Source organism: Portunus trituberculatus, chromosome 47, assembly GCF_017591435.1.
Source record: "Portunus trituberculatus isolate SZX2019 chromosome 47, ASM1759143v1, whole genome shotgun sequence".
NCBI classification, from domain to species: domain Eukaryota; kingdom Metazoa; phylum Arthropoda; class Malacostraca; order Decapoda; family Portunidae; genus Portunus; species Portunus trituberculatus.
Genome location: NC_059301.1, coordinates 30,363,912 through 30,381,411, shown reverse-complemented (window position 1 = coordinate 30,381,411; position 17,500 = coordinate 30,363,912). Strand labels below are relative to the sequence as shown.

General features: G+C 41.7%; 1 protein-coding gene across 1 annotated transcript in view; it reads left to right on the top strand.

Annotated features, from left to right (window-relative positions):
* Positions 1–2,024: 2,024 nt before the first annotated feature.
* The window catches only part of LOC123520840 (ionotropic receptor 93a-like), a 16,023-nt gene continuing 547 nt past the window's right edge, over positions 2,025–17,500 (top strand). Inside the window, exons 1-4 of the mRNA XM_045283476.1 lie at positions 2,025–2,354; positions 5,383–5,603; positions 6,107–6,284; positions 10,126–10,225. Of these exons, the coding sequence (XP_045139411.1) occupies positions 2,150–2,354; positions 5,383–5,603; positions 6,107–6,284; positions 10,126–10,225 (704 nt within the window). The 5' untranslated portion in view covers positions 2,025–2,149. The remainder of the gene's footprint in view (positions 2,355–5,382; positions 5,604–6,106; positions 6,285–10,125; positions 10,226–17,500) is intronic.

The window sequence follows — 17,500 nt, the reverse complement described above, 5'->3', positions numbered from 1 at the left end:
AGAGGAATGATTTCAGAGGCAAGTCAGAAGGTTCCTCGGAGCTTCGCGGAGCGTCGTGGTGTTTGACGCGGCAAGGAATGGGTCTCGGCTTGACCAAGTCATCACTCGCGCCCGCCAGGTAACACTCAGGCCTCGGTTGGCGGGTTTTTGTTGCTATAGTTGCTGTTACTGTTATAGTGCTACTCCCACCGCTACTACCTCTACTACACTAGAACTGCTACAAGAATAATAAAAACAATAACCACTACTACAACATCATCAACAACAACAACTACTACTACTACTACTACTACTACTGCTACTACTACTACTACTACTACTACTACTACTACTACTACTACTACCACTATTTTAGTTGCAAATGTCTGATTCCTGTGTGGTCACGGACAGGTGCGGATGGCATCGTGGATGGTCGTGGTGGTGGTGGTGAGTGACGACCCAGTCTTTCTGGACGCTTTCGCCCAACAGGCCCGTAAGGGTCGCCTGCTGGTGTGGGCCACGAGGCTCATTGTGGTGAGCCGCCGCGCGCCGCCCAACTTCCACCCCATCCACCAGACTCTCGCCCTCACCAACTCCCTCCTGCTGCTGGTGGATGACGCGGCGGGGGTGGCCAGGTGTGTGTGTGTGTGTGTGTGTGTGTGTGTGTGTGTGTGACCTTTGTTGTACACAGACGAGCCTCTCATATACTCAATTGTTTCCATGACCAGCATGTGACTGTCTGTTGCTCTGTATGTTTGTGAGCACGGTCACGGCCAAACAGATCACCGCTGTTCCAGGGCTGCTGGGTGGGTGGTGCTGCCCTACCAGCGGCCTGGCGTCGCCCCGTTGCGGATTGCCTCTTGGGCGGCGGAGGGCAACCTTTCATTGCATCGGCCGCTTTTCTGGGACAAATTTAGCAAGTGAGAGACAGTATTCTATCATTAGCTATACATATATAAAGGGGGAAACACGGTCAGTAAAAATGAACAACTTCGCATTTTTGAGAACACCTTTTAAATTTCATCATATTTTCAGAATTTTCCTTTGAAACATTTTTCAATAATTGGATTGATAAATGGAATCACCTTCTGCTTCTCCATCCAAAAGCTTTACTAACAAAGAATGAAAAAAAAAAAACTTATAAGTTTAGATTTCTTGATTCTTCATTTGTGATTACTGTGAAGACGCATATTTTGTATTAAACTAAGATAATGCATTCAATTTAATAAACATTTAATTTGATTTTGTACATTTAATTAAATGGATTTTGGTAGCTCTTTGCAACTTTTTTTTTCTTTGTCAACAAAATAAAAAGCCTTTTTCTTGCTATATTTCTTGTGTGTGCTGCCTCGCAGATTGTCTGGAGAGGCGGAGTTGGTGGTGGCGATGGAGAGGAACCACAGACACGCAATGACGGAGGAACCAGACCCGACAGCTCCTGACGGCGTGAGGGTGCAGTTCAAGGGATTCATGATCACTCTCCTCGATTATTTGGCGCAGGGAGTGAATTTTTCGTAAGGGAGGGAAAGTTTATCATATCATGCTATATATATATATATATATATATATATATATATATATATATATATATATATATATATATATATATATATATATATATATATATATATATATATATATATATATATATATATATATATATATATATATATATATATATATATATATATATATATATATATATATATATATGATTTGTGTTCGAAGTATTTATGTAGTATTGCTAAGGGTGCACAAAGACAGTTTGTGAACAGTGGGAGTATTGTTGCTTCCTGCACCGGAAAAGGTACACGTTCCGGAGGCCACCAGACGGATCATGGGGAGTGAAGAGGCTTGACGGTACTTTCACCGGCATGGTGGGCCAGGTGTACAAGAAGGTACTGATTGTCTATCTACCCTTTGTTTGTTTGTTTGTCTGATCATTTAAAGTTAAAGAGTGTGCATACTAAGGAGAGATTATACAGTAGGAAAGATGAAAGGTTGATACTATAGGTGACTGTGGGAAAGTGAAAGGTAACTAACTAAACAGGAGGAAGATTCTTTCCTCAGTGAATGTCTGCTGTTGCAGGAAGCGGATGTTGGCCTAGGACCCTTTGCCTTGAACGCTCCCCGACTAGAGGCCGTTGACTTCTTATGGCCAATTTCCCTCATGCCCGTCAAGGTGTTCGCCGGTCTAGGAAGTGTCGAGGTTGACCCATGGGGGTTTGTGCTGCCCTTCGGTATGCGGGTGTGGGTGGCGCTTCTAGCTTTACTCTTCTTGCTCTCCTTCGGCTCCTGCTTCCTCTCCTCCAAGTTATCAGAGGAAGATTTTAGCGACGAAGGTTTTGCTTTTGTTAGCATTACGTTTCGCCAGTGTGAGTATTTTTTTTGTTTTTTATGTATGAGGGAAACCGGCCAAGGATAATAAAACAATTATAAATAAAAAGGTCTACTGAGGTTTTAGAACAGAATCAAAATGGTTAGCCAAGGGAATAGGATAAATGTCTCGAAAGATCCTTCCTAAATGAGTTCAGATCTTCGGTCGATGTAAATACAGAAACAGACAGAGAGTTCTAAAGTTTACCAGAGAAAGGGATGAATGATTGAGAGTACTGATTAATCAACTCTTGCGTTAGAGAGATGGAAAGACTAGGGGTGAGAGAAAGATTAAAGTCTTGTGCAGCGAGGCAGCGGGAGGAGGGGAAGCATGATTTTTTTTTTTATGCAAGAGGGGAAACACACAAAGGGTCTAAAAGATTTAAAAAATGCCCACTTGAATGCCAGTTCCCTTGAAGATAAAAAAAAGAATTAGCCAAAATTCTGGGACAAATACCTTGAAACCTCCTTCTTTAAAGAATTCAAGTCGTAGGAAGATGAAAATACAGAAGCAGATAGGAAGTTCCAGAATTTACCAAAAAAAGGTGTGAATGATTGAGAATATTGGTTAACTCTTGTATTATGGAGTTGGACGGAATAGGGATGAGAGGAACAAGAAAGCCTTGCTCAGCGAGACTGCAGAAGGAGGGGATGCATGCAGTTAGCAAGATCAACAAAGCAGTTACTTAGGTAAAAAATAGCAAGAGATGCAACACTGCCGGTGAGAAAGAGGATGAAGATAGTCAGTCAGAGGAGAGGAATTGATGAGATGGAAAATTTTTGATTCCATCCTATCTAATAGAACTGTGTGAGTGAAACTCCCATAAACATGTAAAGAGTGCTCCATACATGGGAGGATGAGGCCCTTGTACAGAGTTAGTTGTAAGGGGGAGGTGAGAACAATTGGCGGAGACGCCTCAGAACGCCTGACTTCATAGAAGCTGTTTTAGCAAAGAGATGAAGTGTGAGGTTTCGAGTTTGGATTATGAATAAAGGACATGCCGAGGATATTCCGTGTAGAATAGGGAAAGACATGAGTGTCATTGAAGAAGAGGGGATAGTTGTCTGGAAGATTGTGTCGAGTTGATAGATGGAGGAATGGAGTTTTTTGAGTCATTGAAAACTACTAAGTTTTCTCTGCTACAATCAGAAATCATAGAAAGATAAAAAGTCAGGCGTTCTGTGTGTCGCTGCGTGACCTGTTATATTTTGCGCTGGTCAGACCGCATCTTGATTATGCTTTACAGTTCTGGCTCCCACAGTATGGGAGGGATATAGGCAGAGCTGGGCACGTTCCTCGATTTTTCCCGAATTCATCCGGCCGAGGTTGGTGTGTTCCTGGAATAGCGTTCCTAATATGTTTTCGTTTGGCGCCTTCCTGTGTTTTTGCGTTCTTGCGTTAGGTCTCTCAAACTATTAAAATGTCCCTCAAGAAACGTAGTGCGTTCCTCAGAAAAAAAAAAAAAATGTAAAAGGTAAAAAACACTGCATTCCTTAAAAACACTACTTTACGAATAAAAAAAAAAAAAAAATCTGCAAGTCAAAAATAAAACAAAGTACAATGTAATAAAGAAAAGAAAAAAAAAAAATACAACGTTCGTTAATTAGACGGGTATAGACGGGTTCACACAATGAACGATCTGTAATGGCACACAAAACGTTTGTTAGTCTTAACAGCTGACCAATGGGAGAGCTTCAGCCTAAGCTTAAACAACTAAAGGTTTGGTCATCTTTGCCACTGACCAATAGGAGAGCTTCCCGCCAGAAAGTAAGCTTCATAATGTTGCCGCGTAGTGAATGTCGTCTTTGTTGTTTCCATTGAACACGTTTGAAAATTATTTGAAAATAGAAAAAAAAGTGGTTTCGTAACGTTTGAAACGCAGGAAAGCTTCAAAATCAAAATTTCGGGTGGTGCGTTCCTCTTACTTGCGTTCCTTTGAAAAGCTTGCGTTCATAAAAAGGTGGTGCAAACGTACGCAAGAACGCAAGAACACTCTAAAGCAAGTGAGGGCAAAGGGATTCATTCGGCCCGACAAATGTTAGTAAATTTGAAAAGCAAGTTAAAAAACAACGCCAAATAGTATTGATAGCATTTAATTTTCTTTCAACAAGTGTGCACATACGTGTGAGAATGGCTTTTTCTTTAGAAGCCTTTAATTTTGTATTTTAAATATTAATGATTTTGGGTTAATATAGTATGCGGCCCTATAAGATTGTGATTTTTTTTAATGTGGCTCTAACACTAAAAAGTTTGCCTACCCCTGCTCGAAAGGAACGCACTTACCCTCCTCTGGATATCACCTCTGGAATCAGTTCAAAGGAGAATGTCTAAAAGGACACAGGGGATGAGGGATATTCCCTATGAAGTGAGATTGAAGCTGTTAGATTGCTTTCTTTAGGGAGACGTAGGTTAAAAGGGGACCTGATAGAAGTAGATGGGTTATAACAAAGAGGACATAAGTAAAGTTCTTAGGATCAGTAGCCAGGATAGAACCAGGAATAATGGGCTTAAGGTTGAAAAATTTGTTTAAGAAAGAAATGAGTAGCAACCGGTTCTCAGATAGAGTGGTTGATGAATAGAACGGACTCAGTAATCAGGGTGTTTGTTAGTCAATATGGAACTTTAAAACAAGATTAAACAAATACATTGATGGCGATAATAGGCAGATATAGATAGGTATGTTCATACAGAGACTGCCACGCGTAGGCTTGATAGCTTCTTGCAACTTCCCTCATTTTCTTATTTTCCTATTTTCTTATGTTTTTATGACTCCATCCTATCTAATAGAGCAGTATGAGTGGAACTCACCATGCGTGTAATGCGACATTAGTGTATTGAAAACACGTGCCGACTGATCGTATACTGTGTTGCAATGCGTGATATTCCTCAGTTAGTGAATGCCCCTTTTTAATCAATTCGGTTTATTATTGAGATATATCCTGAACAATACAACTGTATTGAAGACATTTATCACATTGGATTGAGGCGCGCATGTTACCGAATACGGCTTGGTTTCGGTCCGACAGCCGTGTGGGTGGATGAAGGTGCTTGGATGTGGCAGCGCGTGGTGCTGGGCATGTGGATGCTGATGACCATGGTGCTGACGCGGAGCTACGAAGGCAATCTTATGTCGCTGCTGGCCGTGAGACACCTGCCCCAGCCCTACCAGACCCTCCGGGACGTGGTGGACGACCCCTCGGTGGTCATGGTCTGGGAGAAGCAGGGAGCACCCATTCAAGCTGTCATAGTACGTGAATTAATCACATAAGAAATACGAGAAACCATAGATAATTATAATCACACATTTTTCTTTGCATGTGTAGTAACGATGTATTTTTTGGTTTACATTATTGTTCATATTTTATGCTATTTTCTTTTACTTATTATCATTATCATTGTTATTATTATTATCATTATTATCATTATTATTATCATTATTATTATTATTATTATTATTATTATTTTTTTTTTATTATTATTATTATTTTTATTATTATTATTATTATTGTTATTATTATTATTAATATTATTATTATTATTATTATCATTACTATTATTATCATTATTATTATTATTATTATTAATATTATTATTATTATTATCATCATTATTATTATTATCATCATTATTATTATTATTATTATTATTATTATTTTTATTATCATTATCATTATCATTATTACTATCATTATCATCATTATCATTATTATTACTTACATTATCATCATAAGCAAACTATAATTTCTACAGGACGCTACTTCTGGGATCTTCTACGAGGTGAAAAAGAGTGAGGAACAAGGACGACTAAAAGCTATTCCAGTGTACACGTTTTCCGATATCTTGGAGGAGGTTATAAGTCAACGGAAAGTGATTCTAGACTACGAACTAGTACTGACTGTCATCAGAAGTAATCACTTCTCCCGTACAGGTGAGTGAGGAAATCTGTCGACTGCATCATTAAGTAGGATCTACACACACACACACACACACACACACACACACACACACACACACACACACACACACACACAGGAGGAGGTAGTAAACACCTACCGAAACTATAGCTTACTCCCAGCGAGGTCGAATAGCACTAGTTCTGATCTGGACCGGTTCTGGTCTGCCCAGTTCTGTTCTGGACCAGTTAAGGGGTGGTGTGAACTTACCATCAAAGCTAGTTGTGAGCTAACTGAACGTTTCCATTTGTGTCTCAAAACTCAAGGGGACAGTCACAACCTGCCCTCTAAAGACAGCTCTCCCCTTTCCTACTTACTACATACACACCTTTCATTTGAAATTAAGAGATGCCGACTCCTTTACTACCCCTCGGAGTCCCCTTCTCGAGAGGGGACCGTAAATGTGCCTAGGTCGGACTATTCTCTCGGTATCGACCATTAATATCTTAACATCCACCTCAACTTTTCCTCATTAACTTCTACAACATTCGCGGTAGTAGATATAATTTTCAATCTGTAGAACACCACCTCTCCTCTACTAAACCTCATCTTCTTTTTCTCACCAAAACACAGCTGTCTGAGGCAACTGACAGTAGCCCATTCTCTGTTCCCTCCTATATACTTTATCCTTATTTTCGTTCCAAAGCTAGATATTGCGTTTATGTGACCAACGACTTGATTTGCTCTCGTTCCCACGCTCTTGAATCTTCCGAGTTTTCCAGCATCTGGCTTAGACTCAATAGTCACTCTCTAATGAAACTCATCTGTGCTGTCTGTCTCTCCCCTAATTCCTCTGACCACAGTAAACTCTTTGACTATTTATTTTCTAAAGTGGAGCACATTCTTTACTTTTATCCTTTCGCGGAGATCTCCATCCTTGGAGATTTCATTGTTCAAAACCAGCTTTGGCTTTCCTCCCCCCTCACTGACCATTCTGGTGAATTAGCCTTCAACTTTACTATCCTCCATGATCTACAGCAACTGGTGCAACACCCTACTCGCATTCCTGACCGTCTTGGAGATACGCCCAACATTCTTGATCTTTTCCTTGTCCTCTAATCCTATTGCTTATGCTCTTACCTTATCTTCTCCGTTAGGCTCCTCCGATCACAATTTTATATCTGTATCTTGTCCCATCTTTTCAATCCCTCCTCAGGATCCCCAAAGCAGAGGTGCTTCTGGTATTTTTGCTTCTCCAAGTTGGGGGGACCTGAGGAGGTATTATTCTCATTTTCCCTGGAATGATTACTGTTTCCGTGTCAGAGACCCATTTCTGTGTGCTGAATGCATAACAGAGGTGTAGGAGTTTGTATTTACCCAAGAGCGGTACGATATGTTTACCTAGATATAAGCAGGCGCCATGGGAACAAGGAGTCAGTCCTGGCCCCGCTTTGTCACAGCTCGCCTTGTACTCTTTCGCTCCACCAATAAACCAAGCAAGATCCTGGTGTTTCTGCCTCCCCTCACACCCCAACAAGAGGTGATAGTGTCTGGCACGGAAAAGCACATTTCTCATTCTTTTTTCTCAACCTAAACCTTTTAAACCTTGGTTTAATACAACCTGTTTTATACAATAAGAGTAAGCATGATAGAAAGATTGCCAACAAAAGGTACTTCAGCCTTTCATCATCTGAATCTCATGCACTTTATATTTCTGCCCGGAATCATACCAAATCTATTATTCAACTTGCTAAATATTCTTTTATATCTAGAGAATGTAAAAGTCTTTCAAACTCCAACTCCCCTCGAGACTTCTGGCATCTTGCCAAAAACACCTGTAATTCTTTTACTTTACTTCTTTTACTGATGGCACCACTGCCATCACATCTGTCTCTAAAGCTGAACTCTTCTCTCAAACCTTTGTTAATAACTCTACCTGGGATGATTCTGGGCTTGTCCCTTCCTTGCCTCCCCCTATTTTATGCCTTCAGTGAAAATTCCTCATAATGATGATTTTCATGCCATCGCTGGCCTAAACCCTCAAAAGGCTTATGGACTTGATGGGGTCGATCCTATTGTTCTCAAAAACTGTGCTTCCGTGCTTGCACCTTGCCTGGCCAAACTCTTCCAACTTTGTCTATCAACTTCTACCTTCCCTTCTTGCTGGAAGTTTGACTGCATTCAGCCTGTTCCTAAAAAGGGTGACTGTTCTAATCTTTCAAACTACCGTCCTGTAGCACTAATCTCTTGTTTGGCTAAAGTTTTTGAATCTTTTCTCAATAGGAAAATTCTTAAACATCTGTCACTTCACAATCTTCTATCTGATCGCCAGTATGGCTTCCGTCAAGGTCGCTCTACTGATGATCTGGCTTTCCTTACTGATTCTTGGTCATCCTCTTTTAGAGATTTCGGTGAAACTTTTGCTGTTGTGTTCAACATATCAAAAGCTTTTGATAGAGTTTGGAATAAAATTTTGATTTCCAAATTGCCCTCCTACGGCTTATTTCCTTTTCTCTGCAACTTTATCTCATTTCCTTTCCTATTGTTCTATCGCTACTGTGGTAGGCGGCTACTGTTAATTTCCTAAATTTATTAACTGTGGTGTTCCTCAGGGTTCTATCCGGTCACCCACTCTCTTCCTATTACTCATTAGTGATCTTCTTAAGCAAACTTCTTGTCTTATCCACTCTTACGCAGATGATACCACCCTACACCTTTCCACGTCTTTTCGGAGACGACCAACCCTTCAGGAAGTCAACAGATCACGCAGGGACGCCACAGAACGCTTGACTTCAGATTTTTCTAAGGTTTCTGAAACTGAGAAAACTAAGTAGTTTTCAATGCCTCAAAACTCAATTCCTCCATTTGTCAACTCGACACAACGAACCCCTTTTCTTCAATGACGCTCAACTGTTCCCTCTCTACTAATTCTTTACTCATAAGCTAAATTGGAAATTTCACATCTCATCTCCTGCTAAAACAGCTTCTATGAAGTTAGGCGTTCTGAAACGTCTCCACCAGTTTTTCTCACCCGCCCCCAAATGGCACCTCTATACAAGGGCTTCATTCGCCCCTTTATGGAGTACCCATGTATGAAGGGAATTCACTCACACAGTTCTATTAGATAGGGTGGACTCAAAAGGTTTTCGTGTCATCAATACGCTCCTCTGACTGATTGTCTTCAGCCTCTTTCTCACCGTCAGAATGTTGGATCTCTTGCTATCTTCTCCCGCTATTTTCATGCTAACTGCTCTTGATCTTGCTAACTGTATGTCTCCCCTTCTTTGGCGGCCTCGTTGCATAAGGTTTTCTCGTTCATCTCGCCCCTGTTCTGCCCAACTCCCTAGTGGAAGAGTTAACCAGTACTCTCAATCAGTCATACCTTTCTCTGGTAAACACTTGAACGCCTTACATATGTCTGTATTTTTAATTTCCTTTGACTTCATTTCCTTTAAGGGGACGACCTCAAGATATTTACCTCTTTCTTTTGGCTAACTTTACCAGGCCTCTATGGGGACTGGCAACTTAGTGGGCATTTTTTTGTTTTTATTTTTGGTGCCCTTGGCCAGTTGTCCCCTCTTACATAAACACACACACACACACACACACACACACACACACACACACACACACACACACACACACACACACACACACACACACACACACACACACACACACACACACACACACACACACACACACACACACACACACACACACACACACACACACACACACACACACACACACACACACACACACACACACACACACACACACACACACACACACACACACACACACACATAGCAAGACGACCTGTCACTCATCTAAAACCGTGCATTTTCCTTTTTATCTATCACTTTTTTCCAGGTCGGTGTGACTTGTACGTCGGCCATGAGAGAATTGTAGCTCACCCTATTTCTCTGATTGGCCAGAAGGACAGCCCCCTCGTCCCGGCTCTCAGCGCTTGGTGAGTATTTCCTTGGCTATTTAGGAGGTGTATTCTGGTTGAAGAATCTGGATAAGGATATGTGCATTATTATGTACATCCTGCACATATGTATATATATTTTTTAATATTTTTGAAAGTCTGTTGAAAATATTTGGGCTTTTTTTCCTATAATTCTATGGTTTTATGGTAAAATAGCTTGTTAGTGAAAAAATTGTTACAAACCAACATGAGACGACTTCAAAGTTTTGTATGTTTTCACCTTTGCCACAATATTATGTTTGTGTGAACTAGTGAACGCTTACTCATCCACACACATTTAGCTTTGATATTCTTTCTCTGCCTTTTCCTTACGAATTTACAGTCTCAGTGTTCATAAAGCGGGACAAATCAAGATTAACAGTATAGGCGAAATACGTTTCTGTTTTTCATATGGTTATCTAAGATGAAATTGTCCTAAAGCTGTCTCCTCGTACACTGAGGTTGTTCTAATTTTTCCTCCTTGTATATTGAGGTTGTTTTAAATTTATCCTTGGCGGCATGTTGCAGTGTAGTTGGGTCATTATTTGCATAATGGTGAGGCGCGCAAATGGCGACTCCAGATCCAGCCACGGAATCCCTTTCTGGGGGGGGACTAGAAATGTCCCCAGGTCGGACTGGTCTCTCGATGGAGACCCAAAATGTCTTGACACCTCCCTCAACATTTTCTTCATTAACTTCTGCAACATTCGCGGTCTTATATCTAATTTTGAATTTTTGGAACACCACCTCCCCTCTACTAAACCTCATCTTCATTCCTCACCGAAACACAGCTGTCCGAAGCAACTGATAGTAGCCCCTTCTCTGTTCTCTTCTACTTTCTCTTTTCTCATTTTCATTTCAAAGCTGGATGCTGCGTCTAAGTGCGCAACGACTTAACTTGCTCCTGTTCCCACGCTCTTGAATCTTTCGAGTTTTCCACCATTTGGTCTAGACTCAATAGTGACTCTAACTAGTTTTATCTGTGCTGTCTATCTCTCCCCTAACTCCTTTGACTATGGTGAATTCTTTGACTACTTAATTTCCAAAATGGAGCACATTCTGTCCTTCTTCCCTTTCGCGGAGATCTCCATCCTTGGAGATTCCAATGTTGAACACCAGCTTTGGTTATCCTCTCCCTTCACTGATCATCCTGGTGAACTAGTCTTCAACTTTGCTATCCTCCATGACCTAGAGTAACTGGTGCAACACCATAATCGTATCCCTGACCGTCATCGAGTCACGCCTCTAATCCTTCAGCTTATGCTATTACCCTATCTTCTTCGTTGGGCTCCTCCGATCACAATCTCATTTCTGTATCTTGTCCTATTTCTCCAATCCTTCCTCAGGATGTCCCAAAGCAGAGGTGCCTCTAGTGTTTTGCCTATACCAATTGGGGACCTAAGGAGGTATTATACTGATTTTTCTGGAATGACTACAGTTTCCGTGTTAGAGACCCATCTCTGTGTGCTGAACGCATAATGGAAGTAGTGGTGTCTGGCATGGAGGCGTATATTCCTCAATCTTTTTCTCAACTTAAACCTTCTAAATCTTGGTTTAACACAGCCTGTTCTCGTGCAATACATGATAGAGAGGTTGCTCACAAAAGATACTTGAGCCTTCTATCTCCTGAATCTTATGCACTTTATATTTCTGTTCGGAATGCACTTTATATTTCTGCCCAGAAGTCTGTTATTCAAACACTCCTTCATAAATACAAAATGTTAAAATCTTTCAAACTCTAACTCCCCTCGAAACCTCTGGTATCTGGTCAAAAACATCTCCAATAACTTTTCCTTCTTCGTCTTCCCTCCTTTATTTCATCTTGATGGTACCACTGCCATCTCATCAGTCTCTAAAGCTGAACTCTTCTCTCAAACGTTTGCTAAAAACTGCACCTTGGATGATTCTGGGCTTGTCCCTCCCTCTCCTCATCCTTATAAATATTACATGTCTTCAATCAAAATTCTTGGTAATGATGTTATAAATGCCCTCTCTGGCCTAAACCCTTGGAAGGCATATGGACCTGAATGGGTTCCTCCTATTGTTCTCAAAAACTGTGCTTCCGTGCTTGCAACTTGCCTAGCCAAACAACTCTTTCAAGTATGCCTGTTGCCTTCTACCTTTCCTTATTGCTGGAAGTTTGCCTACATTCAGCCTGTTCCTAATAAGGGTGTCCGTTTTAATCCCTTAAACTACCGTCCTATAGCATTGATTTCTTGCTTATCTAAAGTTTTTTAATCTATCCCTAATAGGAAGATTCTCAAACATCTGTCACTTCACAATCTGATCGCCAGTAAGGCTTCCGTCAAGAAGCTCTACTGATAGTCTATTGGCTTTCCTTACGGAGTCTTGGTCATCCTTTTTTAGAGATTTCGGTGAAACTTTTGCTGTCTGGTTAGACATATCAAGAGCTTTTGATAGAGTCTGGGAGAAACCTTTGATTTCCAGACTGCCCTCCTACGGTTTCTATCTTTCTCTCTGCAACTTTATTTCAAGTTTCCTTTCAGACCGTTCTATTGCAGCCGTGGTAGACGGCCACTGTTCTTCCCCTAAATCTATTAATAGTGGTGGTCCTCAAGGTTCTGTCCTATTACCTACTCTATTTCTGGTATTCATTAATGACCTTCTTAACCAAACTGGAGGAGGTAGTAGACACCTACCGAAACAATAACTTACTCCCAGTGAGATCTAATAGCACTAGTTCAGGAGGTGCTGTGAACCTTCCATTAAAGCTAGTTGTGATCTCGTTGAATGTTTCCCTTTGTGTCTCACAACTCAAGGGGGTAGTCACAGCCTACTCTCTAAAGACAGCTCTCCTTCTTCACACAAAACTACATGCACTTACCACACATACACCCTTCACTCCAAATCAAAATTTAAAAGAAAATGGGACCCAAAATAAACAACGCCTCGGAGTCCCCTCTGGGAGGGGACCAAAATGTCCCCAGGTCGGACACCTCTCCTGTTGAAGACCACAAATGCCTTGACACCTCCCTCAACTTTTTCTACATTAACTTCTGCAACATTCGCGGTCTTAGATCTAATTTTCAATCTGTGGAACACCACCTCTCCTCTACTAAACCTCATCTTCTTTTCCTCACCGAAACACAGCTGTCTGAGGCAACTGACAGTAGCCCTTCTCTGTTCCCTCCTACTTTCTCTATTCTCATTTTCATTCCAAAGCTGGATGTTGCGTCTATGTACGCAACGACTTAACTTGCTCTCGTGCCCACGCTCTTGAGTCTTCCGAATTTTCCACCATCTGGCTACGACTTAACAGTCACTCTCAAACTAAATTCATCTGTGCTGTTTATCTCTCCCTAACTCTTCTGACTATAGTAATTTCTTCGACTACTTAACTTCTAAAGTGGAGCACATTCTGTCCCTCTACCCTTTCGCTGAGATTTCCATTCTTGGAGATTTCAATGTTCACCACCAGCTTTGGCTTTCCTCTCCCTTCACTGACCACCCTGGTGAACTAGCCTTCAACTTTGCTATCCTCCATGACCTAGAGCAACTGGTGCAACACCCTACTCGTATTCCTGACCGTCTTGGAGACACGCCCAACATTCTTGATCTCTTCCTCACCTCTAACCCTTCTGCTTATGCTGTCACCCTTTCATCTCCGTTGGGCTCCTCCGATCACAATCTCATTTCTGTATCTTGTCCTATTTTTCCAATCCTCCGCAGGATCCCCAAAGCGAAGGTGCCTCTGGCGTTTTGCCTCTGCCAGTTGGGGGACCTGAGGAGGTATTATGCTGATTTTCCTGGAATGATTATTGCTTCCGTGTCAGAGACCCATCTCTTTGTGCTGAACGCATAACAGAGGTGTTAGTATCTGGCATGGAGGCGTACATTCCTCATTCTTTTCTCAACCTAAACCTTCTAAACCTTGGTTTAACTCAGCCTGTTCTCGTGCTATACATGATAGAGAGGTTGCCCACAAAAGGTACTTGAGCCTTCCATCTCCTGAATCTCATGCACTTTATATCTCTGCCCGGAATCATGCCAAGTCTGTTCTTCAACTTGCCAAACACTCTTTCATAAATAGGAAATGTCAAAATCTTTCAAACTCAAACTCTCCTCGTGACTTCTGGCATCTAGCCAAAACATCTCAAATAACTTCACTTCTTCATCTTTCCTCCTTTATTTCATCCTGATGGCACCACTGCCATCTCTTCTGTCTCTAAAGCTGAACTCTTTTCTCAAACCTTTGCTCACAACTCCACCTTGGACGATTCTGGGCTTGTCCTCCTCTCCTCCTCCCTCTGACTATTTCATGTCTACAATCAAAATTCTTCGTAATGATGTTTTCCATGCCCTTGCTGGCCTAAACCCTCGGAAGGCTTATGGACCTGATGGGGTCCCTCCTATTGTTCTCAAAAACTGTGCTTCTGTGCTTGCACCTTGCCTGGCCAAACTCTTCCAACTTTGTCTATCGACTTCTACCTTTCCTTCCTGCTGGAAGTTCGCCTACATTCAGCCTGTTCCTAAAAAGGGTGACCGTTCTAACCCCTCAAACTACCGTCCTATAGCTTTAATCTCTTGCTTGTCTAAAGTTTTTGAATCTATCCTGAATAGGAAGATTCTCAAACATCTGTCACTTCACAATCTTCTGTCTGATCGCCAGTATGGCTTCCGTCAAGGTCGCTCTACTGGTGATCTTCTGGCTTTCCTTACTGAGTCTTGGTCATCCTCTTTAGAGATTTCGGTGAAACTTTTGCTGTTGCGTTAGACATATCAAAAGCTTTTGATAGAGTCTGGCATAAAGCTTTGATTTCAAAACTGCCCTCTTACGGCTTCTATCCTTCTCTCTGCAACTTTATCTCATGTTTCCTTTCCGACCGCTCTATTGCTGCTGTGGTAGACGGCTACTGTTCTTCTCCTAAACCTATTAATAGTGGTGTTCCTCAGGGTTCTGTCCTGTCACCCACTCTCTTTCTATTATTCATTAATGACCTTCTTAACCAAACTTCTTGCCCTATCCACTCCTACGCTGATGATACCACCCTACATCTTTCCACGTTCTTTCAGAGACGTCCAACCCTTCAGGAAATTAACAGATCACGCGGGGACGCCACGGAACGCCTGACTTCCGATCTTTCTAAAATTTCCGATTGGGGCAGAGAAAATCTAGTAGTTTTCAATGCCTCAAAACTCAATTCCTCCATCTATCAACTCGACACAACCTTCCAGACAACTATCCCTCTTCTTCAATGACACTCAACTGTCTCCTCTTCCACAATGAATATCCTCGGTCTGTCCTTTGCTCATAATCTTAACTGGAAACTTCACATCTCATCTCTTGCTAAAACAGCTTCTATGAAATTAGGTGTTCTGAGGCGTCTCCGCCAGTTTTTCTCGCCCTCCAACTGCTTACTCTGTATAAGGGCCTTATCCGTCCCTGTATGGAGTACTCTTCGCATGTTTGGGGGTTCCAGTCACACAGCTTTGCTTGATAGGGTGGAATCGAAAGCTCTTCGTCTCATCAACTCCCTCCTCTGACTAACTGTCTTCAGTCTCTTTCTCACCGCCGAAATGTTGCATCCCTTTCTATATTTTATCGCTATTTTCATGGTAACTGTTCTACTGATCTTGCTAACTGCATGCCCCCCCTCCTCCTGCGGCCACGCTGCACAAGGCTTTCTTCTTCCTCTCATCCCTATTCTGTCCAACTCTCTAATGCAAGAGTTAACCAGTACGCTCAATCATTCATCCCTTTCACTGGTAAACTCTGGAACTCCCTCCCTGCATCTGTATTTCCAAATTCCTACAACTTGTCTTCTTTTAAGAGGGAGGTATCGAGACATTTGCTCCCGTAATTCTGGCTGACGGTTTTGGCACTTTTTGTACTCTTTGGAGAGCCAGCGTTCAAGTGGGCTTTTTTCTAACTTTCTTTTTTTTGCCCTTGGCTGGCCCTCTTCCTTACGTAATAAAAAAAAAAAAAACTTCTTGCCGTATCCTCTCCTACGCTGATGATACCACCCTATATCTTTCTATGTCCTTTCAGAGACGACCAAGCCTTCAGGAAGTCAACAGATCACGCAGGGACGCCACAGAACGCCTGACTTCTGATCTTTCTAAGATTTCTGATTGGGGCAGAGAAAACGTAGTAGTTTTCAATGCTCAAAAAAGCTCAATTCCTTCATCTATCAACTCGACACAACTATCCCCTCTTCTTCAATGCCGCTCAACTGTCCCCTCTCTACTACCTTGAACATCCTCGGCCTGTCCTTTACTCATAATCTAAACTGGAAATTTCACATCTCATCTCCTGCTAAAACAGCTTCTATGAAGTTAGGCATTCTGAAACGTCTCCGCCAGTTTTTCTCACCCGCCCCCAAATGGCAACTCTATACAAGGGCTTCATCCGCCCCTGTATGGTGTACCCATGTATGAAGGGAATTTACTCACACAGTTCTATTAGATAGGGTGGACTCAAAAGGTTTTCGTGTCATCAATACGCTCCTCTGACTAATTGTCTTCAGCCTCTTTCTCACTCTATGTCTGGAGATGGTGGTCGCTGAAACCTTGAGTCGCTGAACTCTTCAATACTGAACACTTACTTGTCCTGAAGACGTGTGTGTGTGTGTGTGTGTGTGTGTGTCTTGCAAATATTTAAGAAAATAAATACATAAAAAAAAAAACTATCTTCTGCCGCTTTTTTCATGCTAACTGTTCTACTGATCTTGCTAACTGTGTGTCCCCTCCTCTGGCGGCCTCGTTGCACAAGGCTTTCTTGTTCATCTCATCCCTATTCTGTCCAACTCTATGATGCAAGAGTTAACCAGTACTCTGAATCATTCATGCCTTTCACTGGTAAACTCTGGAACTCCCATCGGCTTTTGTATATCCGTCTTCCTACGACATGATTTCTTTTAAGAGAGAGGTTTCAAGACATTTGTCCCTACTTTTTGGCTAATTGTTTTAAAATCTTTTAATGAACCTGCAGTACCAGTGGGACATTTCTTAATATTTTGTTGCCCTTGGCAGGTCTCCCTCATGCATGAGATAAATTCAGTAAGATTTTAGTTTTAAGTCTAATTATGGCTCGAGGTCAGGAAGGGTATCCATGAAGGGCAATGATTTCCAGATGCCAAAATCAAGATTTTCTATTAGATGGTACTGTTCTATTCCTTATCTACACCTCAAGAGGAATCCAGACACAAACGGAAAGGTTGGAATCTTTGTCACGGTTCGAGTTTAGGAAGGACCTCTTAGCAAAGGCTCTCCAATACCCAAACCAAAGTACTCTACCAGGAAGCACCGTTCTAT